The sequence below is a fragment of the Zootoca vivipara genome, chromosome Z (assembly GCF_963506605.1).
Source record: "Zootoca vivipara chromosome Z, rZooViv1.1, whole genome shotgun sequence".
NCBI classification, from domain to species: Eukaryota; Metazoa; Chordata; class Lepidosauria; order Squamata; family Lacertidae; genus Zootoca; species Zootoca vivipara.
In genome coordinates, this window is record NC_083294.1 from 109,499 (window position 1) to 130,300 (window position 20,802).

At 45.6% G+C, this 20,802-nt stretch overlaps 1 protein-coding gene across 1 annotated transcript in view; it reads right to left on the bottom strand.

Moving 5' to 3' along the window:
* ENTPD2 (ectonucleoside triphosphate diphosphohydrolase 2) overlaps positions 1 to 20,802 on the bottom strand; it is a 67,727-nt gene that overhangs the window by 33,813 nt on the left and 13,112 nt on the right. Inside the window, exon 2 of the mRNA XM_060270609.1 lies at positions 5,172 to 5,289. Within this exon, the coding sequence (XP_060126592.1) occupies positions 5,172 to 5,289 (118 nt within the window). The remainder of the gene's footprint in view (positions 1 to 5,171; positions 5,290 to 20,802) is intronic.

Genomic DNA, 20,802 nt, shown 5'->3' on the forward strand with positions numbered 1-20,802 from the left:
AAGGAAGGAAGGAAGAAAAGAGGGAGCAGGAAGGAGAGAGGAAGGAAAGAGGGGAGAGAAGGAAAGAAAAAGAAAGAGGGAGAGAAGACGGAAAGGGAGAAAGAAGGAAGGAAGTAGAGAGGGAAAGAAAGAATAAGAATGAGGGAGAGGAAGAAAGATGGGAAGGACGGAAGGAAGGAAGGAAGGAAGGAAGGAAGAAAAGAGGGAGCAGGAAGGAGAGAGGAAGGAAAGAGGGGAGAGAAGGAAAGAAAAAGAAAGAGGGAGAGAAGACGGAAAGGGAGAAAGAAGGAAGGAAGTAGAGAGGGGAAGAAAGAATAAGAATGAGGGAGAGGAAGAAAGATGGGAAGGACGGAAGGAAGGAAGAAAAGAGGGAGCAGGAGGGAGAGAGGAAGGAAAGAGGGGAGAGAAGGAAAGAAAAAGAAAGAGGGAGAGAAGACGGAAAGGGAGAAAGAAGGAAGGAAGTAGAGAGGGAAAGAAAGAATAAGAATGAGGGAGAGGAGGAAAGATGGGAAGGGCGGAAGGAAGGAAGGAAGGAAGAAAAGAGGGAGCAGGAGCGAGAGAGGAAGGAAAGAGGGGAGAGAAGGAAAGAAAAAGAAAGAGGGAGAGAAGAGGGAAAGGGAGAAAGAAGGAAGGAAGTAGAGAGGGAAAGAAAGAATAAGAATGAGGGAGAGGAAGAAAGATGGGAAGGGCGGAAGGAAGGAAGGAAGGAAGAAAAGAGGGAGCAGGAGGGAGAGAGGAAGGAAAGAGGGGAGAGAAGGAAAGAAAAAGAAAGAGGGAGAGAAGACGGAAAGGGAGAAAGAAGGAAGGAAGTAGAGAGGGAAAGAAAGAACAAGAATGAGGGAGAGGAAGAAAGATGGGAAGGACGGAAGGAAGGAAGGAAGGAAGGAAGGAAGGAAGGAAGGAAGAAAAGAGGGAGCAGGAGGGAGAGAGGAAGGAAAGAGGGGAGAGAAAGAAGAGTAGGAAATAAGGAAGGGAATAAAGAAGGAAAGAAAAAGAAAGAGGGAGAGAAGACGGAAAGGGAGAAAGAAGGAAGGAAGTAGAGAGGGGAAGAAAGAATAAAAATGAGGTAGAGGAAGAAAGTTGGGAAGAAAGGAAGGAAGTAAGGAAGAAAGAAAGAAAGAAAGAAAGAAAGAAAGAAAGAAAGAAAGAAAGAAAGAAAGAAAGAAAGAAAGAAAAGAGGGAGCAGGAGGGAGAGAGGAAGGAAAGAGGTGAGAGAAAGAAGAGTAGGAAAGAAGGAATAAAGAAGGAAAGAAAAAGAAAGAGGGAGAGAAGACAGAGATAAAGAAGGAAGGAAGGAGAGGGAAAGAAAGAATAAGAACGAGAGAGAGGAAGAAAGAGAGGGAAGGGGGGGGTCGCCGCCTTGATTCAGTGCCAGAAAAGAGCGCAAAGGGACCCAGGGGCAAAAAGCATTTCCCCGGCCCCAGCTGTTTGTCGGCGCTTTGTTGGCGCGGCGCTTCAGCAGCAAGGTCCCACTGCTGGGTCCCGCTGGCTGGGGCGCTCAGCGGGCCACATGATGAGGTCTGGCGGGCCGGATTTGGCCCCCGGGCCATGCGTTTGACACCCATGCCCTATAACATCCTTCTGGACCGTCTAGAGGGCTTGGGAGCTGGGGGCACTGTCCTGCAGCGGTTCCGCTCCTTCCTCCTGGGCCGTGTTCAGAAAGTGGTGGTGGGGGGGGATGAGTGTTCGGACCCCTGGGCGCTCACTTGTGGGGTGCCTCAGGGGTCCGTCCTCTCCCCCATGCTTTTGAACATCTACATGCAGCCGCTGGGAGAGATCATCGGGGGGGTTTGGGGCTGGGTGTCCATCAGTATGCGGACGATACCCAGCTATAACGCTCTTTTACCTCCGCGGACACGGAGCAATGGATTCAAACTCCAAGAAAGAAGATTCTACCTCAACATTAGGAAGAACTTCCTGACAGTAAGAGCTGTTCGGCAGTGGGATTTGCTGCCAAGGAGTGCGGCGGAGTCTCCTTCTTCTTTGGAGGTCTTTAAGCAGAGGCCTGACAGGCATATGTCAAGAATGCTTTGATGGTGTTTCCTGCTTGGCAGGGGGTTGGACTGGATGGCCCTTGGGGTCTCTTCCAACTCTAGGATTCTATGATTCTATGAAACTACAAGAAAGAAGATTCCACCTCAACATTAGGAAGAACTTCCTGACAGTAAGAGCTGTTCGGCAGTGGGATTTGCTGCCAAGGAGTGCGGCGGAGTCTCCTTCTTTGGAGGTCTTTTAAGCAGAGGCCTGACAGGCATCTGTCAAGAATGCTTGGATGGTGTTTCCTGCTTGGCAGGGGGTTGGACTGGATGGCCCTTGGGGTCTCTTCCAACTCTAGGATTCCATGATTCTATGAATTTAATTTAGGGAGGCCATAGTTAAAGGCTTGCCAAATGCACACCCAGAAAGGAAGCAGGACTGAATGTGGATCCTCTGAGGCTGGATCCTATTGTGTTTCACTGAGCAAGGGGAGTAGCCTCTGAGCACACGCAAAGTGCCACTGTCCCTCTTTTCTGAATACCTGCAGGCAGCTCTCATATACCTTGGTTTAAGCAACAGGACTCCTGTTGCTTTGAAGATTCCACCTCAACATTAGGAAGAACTTCCTGACAGTAAGAGCTGTTCGGCAGTGGGATTTGCTGCCAAGGAGTGCGGTGGAGTCTCCTTCTTTGGAGGTCTTTAAGCAGAGGCCTGACAGGCATATGTCAAGAATGCTTTGATGGTGTTTCCTGCTTGGCAGGGGGTTGGACTGGATGGCCCTTGTGGTCTCTTCCAACTCTAGGATTCTATGATTCTATGAAACTACAAGAAAGAAGATTCCACCTCAACATTAGGAAGAACTTCCTGACAGTAAGAGCTGTTCGGCAGTGGGATTTGCTGCCAAGGAGTGCGGCGGAGTCTCCTTCTTTGGAGGTCTTGAAGCAGAGGCTTGACAGGCATATGTCAAGAATGCTTTGATGGTGTTTCCTGCTTGGCAGGGGGTTGGACTGGATGGCCCTTGGGGTCTCTTCCAACTCTAGGATTCTATTATTCTATGATTCTATGATTCTATGATACCCAGCTCTACCTCTCTTTCAAATCAGAACCAGTGAAGGCGGTGAAGGTCCTGTGTGAGTGTTTGGAGGCGGTTGGAGGATGGATGGCGGCTAGCAGATTGAGGTTGAATCCTGACAAGACAGAAGTGCTGTTCGTGGGGGACAGGAGGCGGGCGGGTGTGGAGGACTCCCTGGTTCTGAATGGGGTAACTGTGCCCCTGAAGGACCAGGTGCGCAGCCTGGGAGTCATTCTGGACTCGCAGCTGTCCATGGAGGCGCAGGTCAATTCTGTGTCCAGGGCAGCTCCATCTGGTACGCAGGATGAGACCCTACCTGCCTGCAGACTGTCTCGCCAGAGTGGTGCATGCTCTAGTTATCTCTCGCTTGGACTACTGCAATGCGTTCCACGTGGGGCTACCTTTGAAGGTGACCCGGAAACTACAACTAATCCAGAATGCGGCCGCCGAGACCACATAACACCGGTCTTGAAAGACCTACATTGGCTCCCGGGACGTTTCCGAGCACAATTCAAAGTGTTGGTGCCGACCTTGAAAGCCCTAAACGGCCTCAGTCCGGTATACCTGAAGGAGCGTCTCCACCCCCATCGTTAAAGACCTCCAAAGAAGGAGACTCCACCACACTCCTTGGCAGCAAATCCCACTGCCGAACAGCTCTTACTGTCAGGAAGTACGGAAGGAGCGTCTCCACCCCCATCGTTCTGCCCGGACACTGAGGTCCAGCGCCGAGGGCCTTCTGGCGGTTCCCTCGTCGCGAGAAGCCAGGTTGCGGGGAACCGGGCGGAGGGCCTTCTCGGTGGTGGCGCCCTCCCAACAGATGTCCAAGAGGAAAACAACTACCAGACTTTTAGATGACATCTGAAGGCAGCCCTGAAGTTCAGGGAGGCTTTTAATGTTGAACAGATTATTGTGTTGTATTTTTCTGTTGGAAGCCGCCCAGAGTGGCTGGGGAGACCCGGCCAGATGGGCGGGGTATAATTTATTATTATTATTATTATTATTATTATTATTATTATTATTATTGCTTCCATTTTAATTGCCTAATTAAAGAGAGACTTAATTCTGCTTTGAGAAAATAGGTTTCCTTAGTGCAGAAAGGATACGGGGGGGGGGTCCGAGTTAAAGGAAGATCTTTCGTAAGCCTAACCACCAGCTGACCAGCTAATATTTAAGGTAATCTGCTTACAACAGACTCAACACACTGTAGACGTTATGTTACTACCCCTAACGCTCTCTCTTTTTTTTTAATAATTATTTATTAAATTTTCCAAAATAAACACATTTAAAACATTATACAAGACAAACAAACACATAAACAAACATTCAAAAATACAAACATCCCAAAAAACATGCTCCGCCGAGCTTGACTTCCCTCCCTCCCCTCAAAAGGTTTTCTAATCAGTTCTTATCTCGCAGTTCCTTTGTATCTAATCTTTAGGGTCAATTCGTAGGATTTATTTACTACCCCTAACGCTCTCATACCCATATAATTTCCTTCAGCATACTCTATAAATTTACTCCATTCCGCTTGGAACTTCGCATCGTCCGAATCACGTACTCTATGTGTTTATTTGGCTAATTCCATGAATTCAAGAACCTTCGATTGCCACTCATCTATAGATGGTGACAGAATTTACCACTTATGGGTTGGAAGGAAGTCATATAGGTTGAATTATTTGTAATACGAATGTTTGCTAATATGATTGTGAAAAAATGAATAGAAATGTATCTCTGAAAAAAGAAAAAAGAAAAGAAAAAAAAGATTTAAGGTAATCTGCTTGTAGCTTGCAAAGCCTAGGAGCGGTGGTACCTTAACTTGCCAACAAAAAGCGACATCTGGGCATAGCTGCCAAGTTTTCCCTTTTCTCGCGAGGAAGCCTATTCAGCATAAGGGAAAATCCCTTTAAAAAAGGGATAACTTGGCAGCTATGCATCTGGGTGTCGTTGCCTCCGATTGCAAACAGAACCCTCTAATTTCAAAAGGATTTCTAAAGGGAACCCTCACTCCCCAATTCTACCATTCATTCCCATTTCTGTTAACAGCATGATGGGAGCTGCGGGAAGGGTAGAGCGCCCCCTGCAGGCTGGGGGGGGTGCCTAACTGCCCGCAAGCCACGCTTACCATCCACGTCGCACGCGCTGTGTTGACTGACGATCCCGGTGTCGTTTTCCTTGTCCGCCGGCCACTTGTACACGAACATGGCGGTGTGGGAAGATCCTGCATCCAGGACAATTCCATACTGGGCGCAAAGAGAGAAGGGGGGGGGTGATGTTAGCTTCGGAAGGATTACACAGGGCCAAGCCCTGAAACTCAAAAGGTAGAATCATAGAATCGTAGAGTTGGAAGAGACCCCGAGGGCCATCCAGTCCAACCCCCTGCCGAGCAGGAAACACCGTCAAAGCATTCTTGACATATGCCTGTCAAGCCTCTGCTTAAAGACCTCCTTAAAGAAAGAGACTCCACCACACTCCTTGGCAACAAATCCCACTGCCGAACAGCTCTTACTGTCAGGAAGTTCTTCCTAATGTTGAGGTGGAATCTTCTTTCTTGAAGTTTGCATCCATTGCTCCGTGTCCGCTTCTCTGGAGCAGCAGAAAACAATCTTTCTCCCTCCTCCATATGACATCCTTTCATATATTTGAAATTAAATTGATTAATTCAAATTTAATTAAATAAATCATATTTTTTATTTATTCATTATTATTTTTAATCCTACCATCGCTCTTGGGGCTGCATGCATAGTTTTAATAGAACCACAGGGTTGGAAGGGGCCCCCAAGGGTCATCTAGTGCCACTGTCCCTCTTCTGAATACCTGCAGGCAGCTCTCATATACCTTGGTTTAAGCAACAGGACTCCTGTTGCTTTGAAGATTCCACCTCAACCTTAGGAAGAACTTCCTGACAGTCAGAGCTGTTCGGCAGTGGGATTTGCTGCCAAGGAGTGTGGTGGAGTCTCCTTCTTTGGAAGTCTTTAAGCAGAGGCTTGGCAGGCATATGTCAAGAATGCTTTGATGGTGTTTCCTGCCTGGCAGGGGGTTGGACTGGATGGCCCTTGGGGTCTCTTCCAACTCTAGGATTCTATGGTATGGGGAGTGGAGCTGCCACACCCCTCTCTTTTCAAATGCAAACTGAGCTTTGCCCAGACTTAACTGTGGTTCAGGATTTCCGTACAGGGATTACAAGGCTACTCACTTCTGCTCTTTGCCAGAAAGTGTCAGGAAAGATTCAGCTTTCACCTTGAGCAGAGAGACCCACAGCTCCGTCTCTGGTCAGACCTCCCCTGGAGTACTGTGTCCAGTTCTGGGCACCACAGTTCAAGAAGGATACTGACCAGCTGGAACGTGTCCAGAAGAGGGCAACCCAAATGGTCCAAGGCCTGGAAACGATGCCTTATGAGGAACGGCTTAGGGAGCTGGGTATGTTTAGCCTGGAGAAGAGAAGGTTAAGGGGTGATATGATAGCCATGTTCAAATATATGAAAGGATGTCATATGGAGGAGGGAGAAAGGTTGTTTTCTGCTGCTCCAGAGAAGCAGACACGGAGCAATGGATTCAAACTACAAGATAGAAGATTCCACCTCAACATTAGGAAGAACTTCCTGACAGTAAGAGCTGTCCGGCAGTGGGATTTGCTGCCAAGGAGTGTGGTGGAGTCTCCTTCTTTGGAGGTCTTGAAGCAGAGGCTTGACAGGCATATGTCCAGAATGCTTTGAGGGTGTTTCCTGCTTGGCAGGGGGTTGGACTGGATGACCCTTGGGGTCTCTTCCAACTCTATGATTCTATGATTCTAGTACTTCCCTTGATTTGGACGATTCTATTGATGCAGCCTAGAATTGCATTGGCCTTTTTTTCTCTTTTCTTTTTTTGGTTACCTTGAGTTGCCAACAGCCTTCTGCTGCCTGTGCCTTACAAAGTTCAGCTGCTACGACTGCAGCAAAATTGACCCAGTGGGTCTCTTTTTAAATTCCCATATGCCCCACAGGACATATGTTGAGATGCTCCCGGTTGCGCCCTAGCGTGCCCCTACAGGGAGGTGCCTCTCTTTTTTGAAGTGCTCTGTTCCTTTGATGGTAGCTTTCTAAATAAATAATGGTTGATCTTTCTGTGTAAGTCTTAAGCTGCCAACAATGCAATTGTGGCAAAATCCTGAAGGCCGTTCTTCTAAATGGGGAGGGCGAGTTGAAGCAAATGCATTTCAAAAAAAAGCCAATGCAATTCTGGGCTGCATCAATAGGAGTATAGCATCTAGATCTGGGGAAGTAATTGGACCACTGTATTCCTCTTTAAGCGGAGGCTTGACAGCCATCTGTCAGGAATGCTTTGATGGTGTTTCCTGCTTGGCAGGGGGTTGGACTGGATGGCCCTTGTGGTCTCTTCCAACTCTAGGATTCTATGATTCTATGAAACTACAAGAAAGAAGATTCCACCTCAACATTAGGAAGAACTTCCTGACAGTAAGAGCTGTTCTGCAGTGGAATTTGCTGCCAAGGAGTGATCGCCGGGGCGGGTGGAGGGAAAGCTGGCAAGGGAGAAAGGGAGCTTTCCTTGCCCCACTGTGGCCCCGCCCCTGCCCCCGGCCCCACCCCTCGCCCCCCCTAATTTTCAGTGGGATTTGCTAACAAGGAGTGTGGTGGAGTCTCCTTCTTTGGAGGTCTTGAAGCAGAGGCTTGACAGGCATATGTCAAGAATGCTTTGATGGTGTTTCCTGCTAGGCAGGGGGTTGGACTGGATGGCCCTTGTGGTCTCTTCCAACTCTATGATTAGGAAGAACTTCCTGACAGTCAGAGCTGTTCGGCAGTGGGATTTGCTGCCAAGGAGTGTGGTGGAGTCTCCTTCTTTGGAGGTCTTTAAGCAGAGGCTTGACAGGCATATGTCAAGAATGCTTTGATGGTGTTTCCTGCTTGGCAGGGGGTTGGACTGGATGGCCCTTGTGGTCTCTTCCAACTCTAGGATTCTATGACCTTGGGACTTCTATAGACGCAGAACCTTCTTCTGCCTCTCCCTCAAACTTCAAGAAAGAAGATTCCACCTCAACACTAGGAAGAACTTCCTGACAGTAAGAGCTGTTCGGCAGTGGGATTTGCTGCCAAGGAGTGTGGTGGAGTCTCCTTCTTTGGAGGTCTTTAAGCAGAGCCTTGACAGGCATATGTCAAGAATGCTTGGATGGTGTTTCCTGCTTGGCAGGGGGTTGGACTGGATGGCCCTTGGGGTCTCTTCCAACTCTAGGATTCTATAACAGGCCATGGCAGGAGAATGCCTGGGCTCTCAACGATTCCTGTCCTTTTGACCATCTATGGACTGAACAGCCATTCTATAAATAGGCCGCTTCTTCTCCCTCCCGCTCGCCAAGGCCAAATGCCCATGTAGAACAGGGAACTGAAACACACGAGGCTTCAGAAGGGGAACACCCATCGCCAGCGAGAGACGCAGGAGGAATTTGGTCCTCATGTAAATGCAAACCTACCCAATTCACATTTCCCGGAGCAAGAAGGGAAGCGAAACTGTGCATCAGAATCTCTGCTTCCCTGAATCTTGCAGCCTTTTGGCCAATCGAAAAGGCCAAACTGAAAAAAGTGTGCATGAAATAATCCGTATTGCAATATACAAAACAAAAATGCATTGTATTAGGAAAAACTACATACAGAAATGGATATGTTTTTTTAATTAAAAAAAAAACCTTTATTTATACAGTAATACCTCGGGTTACGAACACGATCCGTTCCGAATCGCAGTTCGTAACCCGAACGCGACCCGAAGCGCCATTTTGCGCATGCGCAAAGCGCTATTTTTGCGATTTTCGTGCTTCTGCGCACGCACACGCAGAAGAAAACACTTCCGGGTTTGCGCAGTTCGTAACCCGAATTGTTCGCAAACCGAGGTGGTCGTAACCCGAGGTACGACTGTATTTGAATTAAAATACATTCAACACATAATCAAAAAAACACGCATGCCATACAAACATAAATAGGAAACTTATAGTATTACGAAATCGTATACAGAAGATAATGGTGAAATAATAATCCAATCATAAAAATAACCCTCTGAAATCATAAATAACAATAAACAAAACTATAAGAATTCTCCAAGCTATTTATAAAAGAGAGGAGGGGAAGAGAAAAACAAAAAAAGGCTGGGGGAATAGAAGAGAAGAAAGGATAAGAAGAAGAAGAAAAGAAGGGGGGGGAAGGGGAAAAAGAAAAAGGGGGAAAGGAAAAGAAGAGGGGGGGAAAGGAGAAAAAGAAGAAGAAGAAAAAACAGAAAAGAAAGGGAAAGGCTTTCATTCATCTCATCATTCATAAATAAAACTAACCAATACCAACATCTTGTTGGTAATTCCAGAATCCCAATCCCATACCTATATTCCTTCCGTTAGAGACTTCCACTTAACTCTACCTCTGATTTATTTAGATATTATTCTTTATCATCATCATCATCACTTTTAATTTGTATACCGCCTTTCTATCATACAATACTCAAAGCGGTTTACAAGCTGAAGAAACAGAATCTCATGAAATACAAAACAACCTTATGACTATCTAATGCAATACAAAAATATGATAATAAAACATAGCTTTAAAACATAGCTTTAGTACTGCATTCCCATTAATATATGGATAAGGAAATGTAGGAGAGATTCCGTTTGCTAGGCAATCTCAGATCCATTCCCAGAGGGCAAAATCCGGCGGCGCCTGCCAAAATGCCGAGGAGAAAGAAGCGGGGTGGGACTAGATGACCCTTATGGCTCCCTTCCGACTCTACGATTCTATCACCAAGTGCATTTGCATCAAATTATTCTCCCTGATTAGAAGAATACATAATGAATCATAGAATCGTAGAGCTGGAAGAGACCCCAAGGGCCATCCAGTCCAACCCCCTGCCAAGCAGGAAACACCATCAAAGCATTCCTGACATATGGCTGTCAAGCCTCTGCTTAAAGACCTCCAAAGAAGGAGACTCCACCGCACTCCTTGGTAGCAAATCCCACTGCCGAACAGCTCTTACTGTCAGGAAGTTCTTCCTAATGTTGAGGTGGAATCTTCTTTCTTGTACTTTCGTAGAATCATAGAATCCTAGAGTTGGAAGAGACCCCAAGGGCCATCCAGTCCAACCCCCTGCCAAGCAGGAAACACCATCAAAGCATTCTTGACAAATGCCTGTCAAGCCTCTGCTTAAAGACCTCCAAAGAAGGAGACTCCACCACACTCCTTGGCAGCAAATCCCACTGCCGAACAGCTCTGACTGTCAGGAAGTTCTTCCTAATGTTGAGGTGGAATCTTCAAAGCAACAGGAGTCCTGTTGCTTAAACCAAGGTATAGGAGAGCCGCCTGCAGATATTCAGAAGAGGGACAGTGGCACTTTGTGTGTGCTCAGAGGCTACTCCCCTTGCTCAGTGAAACACAATAGGATCCAGCCCCAGGGGGATCCACATTCAGTCCTGCTTCCTTTCTGGGTGTGCATTTGGCAAGCCTTTCACTATGGCCTCCCTAAATTAAATTCATAGACTCATAGAATCATAGAGTTGGAAGAGACCCCAAGGGCCATCCAGTCCAACCCCCTGCCAAGCAGGAAACACCATCAAAGCATTCTTGACAGATGCCTGTCAAGCCTCTGCTTAAAGACCTCCAAGGAAGGAGACTCCACCACACTCCTTGGCAGCAAATTCCACTGCCGAACAGCTCTTACTGTCAGGAAGTTCTTCCTAATGTTTAGGTGGTTATACTATTAGAATCATAGAATCCTAGAGTTGGAAGAGACCCCAAGGTAATGAACATACCCATCACTTAAAATATAAAAGATATAACGCTGAAAAAAGGGGAAAAAAACTTTAAAAAGGGAAAAAGAAAACTAATAGAATCATAGAATCATAGAGTTGGAAGAGACCACAAGGGCCATCCAGTCCAACCCCCTGCCAAGCAGGAAACACCATCAAAGCATTCTTGACATATGCCTGTCAAGCCTCTGCTTAAAGACCTCCAAAGAAGGAGACTTCAAAAAAGAGAGGCACCTCCCTGTAGGGGCACGCTAGGGAGAAGGAGACTCCACCACACTCCTTGGCAGCAGATTCCACTGTCGAACAGCTCTTACTGTCAGGAAGTTCGTCCTAAGGTTTAGGTGGAATCATAGAATCATAGAGTCATAGAGTTGGAAGAGACCACAAGGGCCATCCAGTCCAACCCCCTGCCAAGCAGGAAACACCATCCAAGCATTCCTGACAGATGCCTGTCAAGCCTCCGCTTAAAGAGGAATACAGTGGTACTATTACTTCCCCAGATCTAGATGCTATACTCCTATTGATGCAGCCCAGAATTGCATTGGCTTTTTTTTTTTTGAAATGCATTTGCTTCAACTTGCCCTCCCCACTTACCGGTAGAAGAACGGCCTTCGGGATTTTGCCACAATTGCATTATTGGCAGCTTAAGACTTACACAGAAAGATAAACCATTATTTATTTAGAAAGCTACCATCAAAGGAACAGAGCACTTCAAAAAAGAGAGGCACCTCCCTGTAGGGGCACGCTAGGGCGCAACCGGGAGCATCTCAACATATGTCCTGTGGGGCATATGGGAATGTAGAAAGAGACCCACTGGGTCAATTTTGCTGCAGTCGTAGCAGCTGAACTTTGTAAGGCACAGGCAGCAGAAGGCTGTTGGCAACTCAAGGTAACCAAAAAAAGAAAAGGGAAAAAAAGGCCAATGCAATTCTAGGCTGCATCAATAGAAGCGTCCAAATCAAGGGAAGTACTAGAATCATAGAATCATAGAGTTGGAAGAGACCACAAGGGGCATCCAGTCCAGCCCCCTGCCAAGCAGGAAACACCATCAAAGCATTCTTGACATATGGCTGTCAAGCCTCTGCTTAAAGACCTCCAAAGAAGGAGACTCCACCATGCTCCTTGGTAGCAAATCCCACTGTAGAACAGCTCTTACTGTCAGGAAGTTCTTCCTAATGTTGAGGTGGAATCATAGAATCATAGAGAATCATAGAGTCATAGAGTTGGAAGAGACCACAAGGGCCATCCAGTCCAACCCCCTGCCAAGCAGGAAACACCGTCAAAGCATTCTTGACAGATGCCTGTCAAGCCTCTGCTTAAAGACCTCCAAAGAAGGAGACTCCACCACGCTCCTTGGTAGCAAATCCCACTGTAGAACAGCTCTTACTGTCAGGAAGTTCTTCCTAATGTTGAGGTGGAATCTTCAAAGCAACAGGAGTCCTGTTGCTTCAACCAAGGTATAGGAGAGCCGCCTGCAGATATTCAGAAGAGGGACAGTGGCACTTTGCGTGTGCTCAGAGGCTACTCCCCTTGCTCAGTGAAACACAATAGGATCCAGCCCCAGGGGGATCCACATTCAGTACTGCTTCCTTTCTGGGTGTGCATTTGGCAAGCCTTTAACTATGGCCTCCCTAAATTAAATTCATAGAATCATAGAATCATAGAGTTGGAAGAGACCCCAAGGGCCATCCAGTCCAACCCCCTGCCAAGCAGGAAACACCGTCAAAGCATTCTTGACATATGCCTGTCAAGCCTCTGCTTAAAGACCTCCAAAGAAGGAGACTCCACCACACTCCTTGGCAGCAAATCCCACTGCCGAACAGCTCTTACTGTCAGGAAGTTCTTCCTAATGTTGAGGTGGAATCTTCTTTCTTTTAGTTTGAATCCATTGCTCCGTGTCCGCTTCTCTGGAGCAGCAGAAAACAACCTTTCTCCCTCCTCCATATGACATCCTTTCATATATTTGAACATGGCTATCATATCACCCCTTAACCTTCTCTTCTCCAGGCTAAACATACCCAGCTCCCTAAGCCGTTCCTCATAAGGCATCGTTTCCAGGCCTTTGACCATTTTGGTTGCCCTCTTCTGGACACGTTCCGGCTTGTCAGTCTCCTTCTTGAACTGTGGTGCCCAGAACTGGACACAGTACTCCAGGTGAGGTCTGACCAGAGCAGAATACAGTGGGTTAAGCATGGATGGCTATTTGAAGGAAGATTTGAATTGCTCATTTTTATTTGTCTACAGGTAGGTAGCCGTGTTGGTCTGGGTCAAAGTAAAATAAAAAAATTCCTTCAGTAGCACCTTAAAGACCAGTTGGTCTTTAAGGTGCTACTGAAGGAATTTTTTTATTTTTATTTGTCTTCATTATAAGTTTTTTTTTCCTTTCTGTCTGATGATTAAGATTTTCATGTTAGTTTTGTTATAAATATGATTTGGATATATTACAAACATCGTTTTGTTTACGTTATTGTCTTTGATCATTAGTTTTCTTTTTTCCTTTTTTCTAGTTTTTTCCCCTTTTTTTCAGCGTTATATCTTTTAAGTGATGTGTATGTTCATTACCTTTTTCAGTATGCTTGTGAGTGTATTGTCTAAACAATTCTAAATAAAGTTTGTTTTTTTAAAAAAAAAATTAAGAAAAGAAAAGAAAAGAAATCTCTTTCCCATAACCTCTGGCCACTCCGAGCCAAAAGGGGACATTCGGATCGACAAGAGAAGAGAAGGTTAAGGGGGTGATATGATAGCCATGTTCAAATATATGAAAGGATGTCATATGGAGGAGGGAGAAAGGTTGTTTTCTGCTGCTCCAGAGAAGCGGACAAGGAGCAATGGATTCCAACTTCAAGAAAGAAGATTCCACCTCAACATTAGGAAGAACTTCCTGACAGTAAGAGCTGTTTGGCAGTGGGATTGGCTGCCAAGGAGTGTGGTGGAGACCTTCTTTGGAGGTCTTTAAGCAGATGTTTGACAGGCATATGTCAAGAATGCTTTGATGGTGTTTCCTGCTTGGCAGGGGGTTGGACTGGATGGCCCTGGTGGTCTCTTCCAACTCTATGATTCTATTAGTTTTCTTTTTCCCTTTTTAAAGTTTTTTTCCCCTTTTTTCCAGCATTATATCTTTTATATTTTAAGTGATGGGTATGTTCATTACCTTATTCAGTATGCTTGTGAGTGTCTTGTCTAAACAATTCTAAATAAAGTTTTTTTAATAATAATAATAATAATAATACAGTGGTACCTCGGTTTATGAACACAATTGGTTCCGGAAGTCTGTTCATAAACTGAAGCGTTCATAAACTGAAGCGAGCCTTCCCATTGAAAGCAATGGAAAGTGAATTAATCCGTTCCAGACGGTCCGCGGAGTAAGCGTTCATAAACTGAAGCAAACTTTCCCATTGAAAGTAATGGAAAGTGGATTAATCCATTCCAGACGGGTCCGCGGAGTACTTAAACTGAAGTGTTCACAAACTGAAACATGGGTGTAATTGGTTCCCGAAGTCTGTTCGTAAACGGAAGCGTTCCTAAACGGAAGCGAACCTTCCCATTGAAAGCAATGGAAAGTGAATCAATCCGTTCCAGATGGGTCCGCGGCGTTCCTAAACCGAAAATTCGTAAACCGAGGTGTTCGTCAACCGAGGTTCCACTGTATGCTTGTTGAGCGTATTGTCTAGACAATTCTAAATAAAGTTTGTTTGTTTTTAAATAAAATAAAATAAAATAAATCTCTTTCCCATAACCTCTGGCCACTCCGAGCCAAAAGGGGACATTCGGATCGACAAGAGAAGAGAAGGTTAAGGGGGTGATATGATAGCCATGTTCAAATATATAAAAGGATGTCATATGGAGGAGGGAGAAAGGTTGTTTTCTGCTGCTCCAGAGAAGCGGACACGGAGCAATGGATTCAAACTTCAAGAAAGAAGATTCCACCTCAACATTAGGAAGAACTTCCTGACAGTAAGAGCTGTTTGGCAGTGGGATTTGCTGCCAAGGAGTGTGGTAGAGTCTCCTTCTTTGGAGGTCTTTAAGCAGAGGCTTGACAGGCATATGTCAAGAATGCTTTGATGGTGTTTCCTGCTCGGCAGGGGGTTGGACTGGATGACCCTTGTGGTCTCTTCCAACTCTATGATTCTATGATTCTATTAGTTTTCTTTTTCCCTTTTTAAAGTTTTTTTTCCTTTTTTCAGCGTTATATCTTTTATATTTTAAGTGATGGGTATGTTCATTACCTTTTTCAGTATGCTTGTGAGTGTATTGTCTAAACAATTCTAAATAAAGTTTTTTTAATAATAATAATAATAATAATACAGTGGTACCTCGGTTTATGAACACAATTGGTTCCGGAAGTCTGTTCATAAACTGAAGCGTTCATAAACGGAAGCGAACTTTCCCATTGAAAGTAATGGAAAGTGGATTAATCCGTTCCAGACGGTCCGCGGAGTAAGCGTTCATAAACTGAAGCAAACTTTCCCATTGAAAGTAATGGAAAGTGGATTAATCCGTTCCAGACGGTCCGCGGAGTACTTAAACTGAAGTGTTCACAAACTGAAACATGGGTGTAATTGGTTCCCGAAGTCTGTTCGTAAACGGAAGCGTTCATAAACTGAAGCGAACCTTCCCATTGAAAGTAATGGAAAGTGGATTAATCCGTTCCAGACGGGTGCCCGGAGTACTTAAACTGAAGCGTTCATAAACTGAAGCGAACCTTCCCATTGAAAGCAATGGAAAGTGAATCAATCCGTTCCAGATGGGTCCGCGGCGTTCCTAAACCGAAATTTGTAAACCGAGGTGTTCGTCAACCGAGGTTCCACTGTATGCTTGTTGAGCGTATTGTCTAAACAATTCTAAATAAAGTTTGTTTGTTTTTAAATAAAATAAAATAAAAGAAATCTCTTTCCCATAACCTCTGGCCACTCCAAGCCAAAAGGGGACATTCAGATCGACAAGAGAAGAGAAGGTTAAGGGGGTGATATGATAGCCATGTTCAAATATATAAAAGGATGTCATATAGAGGAGGGAGAAAGGTTGTTTTCTGCTGCTCCAGAGAAGCGGACACGGAGCAATGGATTCAAACTTCAAGAACGAAGATTCCACCTCAACATTAGGAAGAACTTCCTGACAGTAAGAGCTGTTCAGCAGTGGAATTTGCTACCAAGGAGTGTAGTAGAGTCTCCTTCTTTGGAGGTCTTTAAGCAGAGGCTTGACAGGCATATGTCAAGAATGCTTTGATGGTGTTTCCTGCTTGGCAGGGGGTTGGACTGGATGGCCCTCGTGGTCTCTTCCAACTCTATGATTCTATGATTCTAATAGTATAACCACCTCAACATTAGGAAGAACTTCCTGACAGTAAGAGCTGTTCGACAGTGGAACTTGCTGCCAAGGAGTGTGGCGGAGTCTCCCTCTTTGGAGGTCTTTAAGCAGAGGCTCGACAGGCATATGTCAAGAATGCTTTGATGGTGTTTCCTGCTCGGCAGGGGGGTTGGACTGGATGGCCCTGGTGGTCTCTTCCAACTCTATGACTCTATGATTCTCTATGATTCTATGTTTCCACCTAAACATTAGGAAGAACTTCCTGACAGTAAGAGCTGTTCGGCAGTGGGATTTGCTGCCAAGGAGTGTGGCGGAGTCTCCTTCCTTGGAGGTCTTTAAGCAGAGGCTCGACAGGCATATGTCAAGAATGCTTTGATGGTGTTTCCTGCTTGGCAGGGGGTTGGACTGGATGGCCCTGGTGGTCTCTTCCAACTCTATGATTCTATTAGTTTTCTTTTTCCCTTTTTAAAGTTTTTTCCCCCCTTTTTTCAGCGTTATATCTTTTATATTTTAAGTGATGGGTATGTTCATTACCTTTTTCAGTATGCTTGTGAGTGTATTGTCTAAACCAGGCATGTCAAACCTGCGGCCCTCCAGATGTTTTGGCCTACAACTCCCATGATCCCTAGCTAGCAGGACCAGTGGTTGGGGAAGATGGGAATTGTAGTCCAAAACATCTGGAGGGCCGCAGGTTTGACATGCCTGGTCTAAACAATTCTAAATAAAGTTTGTTTTTTTTAATAAAAAAAAATTAAAAAAAAGAAAAGAAAAGAAATCTCTTTCCCATAACCTCTGGCCACTGCGAGCCAAAAGGGGACATTCGGATCGACAGCCAGCCCATGTTCCCTTGCGCATCTGATAGTCATCTGATGTTCCACACTCCAGCCTCCCCCCCCCCCGTTTTTTAAGCGAGGCTCCCCTGGAGCTTATGGAGCGCTACAAGATTCGCAAGGCTACAAGATTCGCAAGGCCAATAATAATAATAATAATAATAATAATAATAATAATTTATTATTTATACCCCGTCCATCTGGCCGGGTTCCCCCAGCCACTCTGGGCGGCTTCCAACAAAACAGAAATTCTAAAATCTTTCCATAAACAGTGTAGCGTGAGCTCAGCGGCAGGGAGCAGCCCATTGCGCAACCGTGCGCATCTGTAGGTCAAACCTCAGCCAGGAACACACACACACACCCCAACCCCCCAAAATCCCCTGCTTCCTTGAAAGGCCCCCGCAAAAAAGCCTGGAGGGAAGTCTGTTGGGTTGTTGTTTTTTTTATCACCCTCCTTTAGGTGGAAAATCTGAGAGTCGGGACGCTTGCAAATTCCGAAACAATGCATGCTTCGGATTGCCAGATGCGCGACTTGTAAAGACCGAGGAGTTCTCGGAAAGCTGAGGCATTCAGGAGCATAGCTGCCAAGTTTTCCCTTTTCTCGCGAGGAAGCCTATTCAGCATAAGGGAAAATCCCTTTAAAAAAAAGGGATAACTTGGCAGCTATGTTCAGGAGAGGGGGGTGCGTGTGCAAAGGAGAACAACATCTTCTTATCACCAAGCTCAAAACCATGGAGGGACCTGGTTTTGTAGTTTCATAGAACATGGCTAAATATAGAGCCATGTCTAGCCTCTGCTTAAAGACCTCCTTAAAGAAAGAGACTCCACCACACTCCTTGGCAGCAAATCCCACTGTCGAACAGCTCTGACTGTCAGGAAGTTCTTCCTAATGTTTAGGTGGTTATACTATTAGAATCATAGAATCCTAGAGTTGGAAGAGACCACGAGGGCCATCCAGTCCAACCCCCTGCCAAGCAGGAAACACCATCAAAGCATTCTTGACATATGCCTGTCATAGAATCGTAGAGTTGGAAGAGATCCCAAGGGCCATCCAGTCCAACCCCCTGCCAAGAAGGAAACACCATCAAAGCATTCTTGACATATGCCTGTCAAGCCTCTGCTTAAAGACCTCCAAAGAACGAGACTCCACCACACTCCTTGGCAGCAAATCCCACTGCCGAACAGCTCTTACTGTCAGGAAGTTCTTCCTGATGTTGAGGTGGAATCTTCTTTCTTGAAGTTTGAATCCATTGCTCCGTGTCCGCTTCTCTGGAGCAGCAGAAAACAACCTTTCTCCCTCCTCCATATGACATCCTTTTATATCTTTGAACATGGCTATCATATCACCCCTTCACCTTCTCTTCTCAACCTCACCTGGACCTCACCAAAAGACCTCACCTGGAGGTCTTTAAGCCGAGGCTTGACAGGCATATGTCAAGAATGCTTTGATGGTGTTTCCTGCTCGGCAGGGGGTTGGACTGGATGGCCCTCGGGGTCTCTTCCAACTCTACGATTCTATGATTAGGAAGAACTTCCTGACAGTAAGAGCTGTTCGGCAGTGGAATTTGCTGCCAAGGAGTGTGGTGGAGTCTCCTTCTTGGGAGGTCTTTAAGCAGAGGCTTGACAGCCATATGTCAAGAATGCTTTGATGGTGTTTCCTGCTCGGCAGGGGGTTGGACTGGATGGCCCTCGGGGTCTCTTCCAACTCTACGATTCTATGATTAGGAAGAACTTCCTGACAGTAAGAGCTGTTCGGCAGTGGAATTTGCTGCCAAGGAGTGTGGTGGAGTCTCCTTCTTTGGAGGTCTTTAAGCAGAGGCTTGAGAGCCTGGAGGGAAGTCTGTTGGGTTGTTGTTTTTTATCACCCTCCTTTAGGTGGAAAATCTGAGAGTCGGGACGCTTGCAAATTGCAAAACAATGCATGCTTCGGATTGCCAGATGCACGACTTGTAAAGACCACGGAGTTCTTGGAAAGCTGACGCATTCAGGAGCATAGCTGCCAAGTTTTCCCTTTTCTCTCGAGGAAGCCTATTCAGCATAAGGGAAAATCCCTTAAAAAAAGGGATAACTTGGCAGCTATGTTCAGGATATGGGTGTGCGTGTGCAAAGAAGAACAACATCTCCTAAGATCTGGTCGAAGGTCCATCGAAAACCAGTGATGGGCAACCTTTTGAGCTTGGTGTGTCAAGATCCGCCCCAAAACTGAGCATAACTCGGCATAGCTGCCAAGTTATCCCTTTTTTTCTGAAGAAGTGCGCATGCACACGAAAGCTCATAGCAAAACAAAAACTGAGTTGGTCTTTAAGGTGCTACTGAAGGAATTTTTTTATTTTACTTTTTTTAAGGGTTATTCCCTTATGCTGAATAGGCTTCCTCGTGAGAAAAGGGAAAACTTGGCAGCTATGTAACTCGGGTGGTGTGTCACTTCAACAACAAAAACCCCCCACAATTTCATGATATTTATAGTTTAAATAACAAAAATGTATAATTGTAATACAGTGGAACCTCGGTTGATGAACACCTCGGTTTATGAATTTTCGGTTTACGAACGCTGCGGACCCATCTGGAACGGATTAATCCACTTTCCATTACTTTCAATGGAAAAGTTCGCTTCAGTTTATGAACGCTTCAGTTTATGAACAGACTTCCAGAACCAATTGCACCCATGCTTCAGTTTATGAACGCTTCAGTTTAAGTACTCCGCGGACCCGTCTGGAACGGATTAATCCACTTTCCATTACTTTCAATGGAAAAGTTCGCTTCAGTTTATGAACGCTTCAGTTTAAGTACTCTGCGGACCATCTGGAATGGATTAATCCACTTTCCATTACTTTCAATGGGAAAGTTCGCTTCAGTTTATGAACGCTTCAGTTTATGAACAGACTTCCGGAACCAATTGTGTTCATAAACCGAGGTACCACTGTATATAACTGTATTTAATAAACCCAAAACTAATTATTTAACCAAACCAAACCAAAAACCAAAGTGCCCAGAGTTGTTGAGCTTTTTGGGGGGAGCTGCTGACCAAGGTTTTGGAGGTTTTTTCGGCGCTGTGGTTAAACCACTGAGCCTAGGGCTTGCTGATCAGAAGGTCGGCGGTTCGAATCCCGGCGACGGGGTGAGCTCCCGTTGCTCGGTCCCAGCTCCTGCCAACCTAGCAGTTCGAAAGCACGTCAAAAGTGCAAGTAGATAAATAGGAAACGCCACAGCGGGAAGGTAAACGGCGTTTCCATGCGCTGCTCTGGTTTGCCAGAAGCGGCTTTGTCACGCTGGCCACATGACCCGGAAGCTGTACGCCGGCTCCCTCGGCCAATAATGCGAGATGAGCGCGCAACCCCAGAGTCGGTCACGACTGGACCTAATGGTCAGGGGTCCCTTTACCCTTTTTTTTAAAGCAATTTATTAAATTTTCCAATTAAAACACATTAAAAACATTAAACAAACATTACAAAAACAATCACGCACATCCATCCATCTTTTTAAACAATTCTCTCCCAAACTCTCATAAACAGTGCTCCGCCGAGCTTGACTTCCCTCCCTCCCCTCATTTGGTTTTCTATTCAGTTCTTATCTCGCAGTTCCTTTTTACTTCCCATTTAATGTCAGTTCGTAGGATTTATTTCAGTCCTGCAAGTGTCTTTAAACTTCCCATTACCTTTACCTTACCCAGAGTTGTTGAGCTTTTTGGGGGAGCTGTTGACCAAAGTTTCGGAGGTTTTTTTTGGGGGGGTGCAAAAGTTGCTTTGGGTTTTTTTGGGGGGGTGCCCCAAAGCTGCTGCGCTTTTTTTGGGGGGGGGGAAGAGAACAGAAATAAATGACGAATAATACCTTCTATGGAACTAACA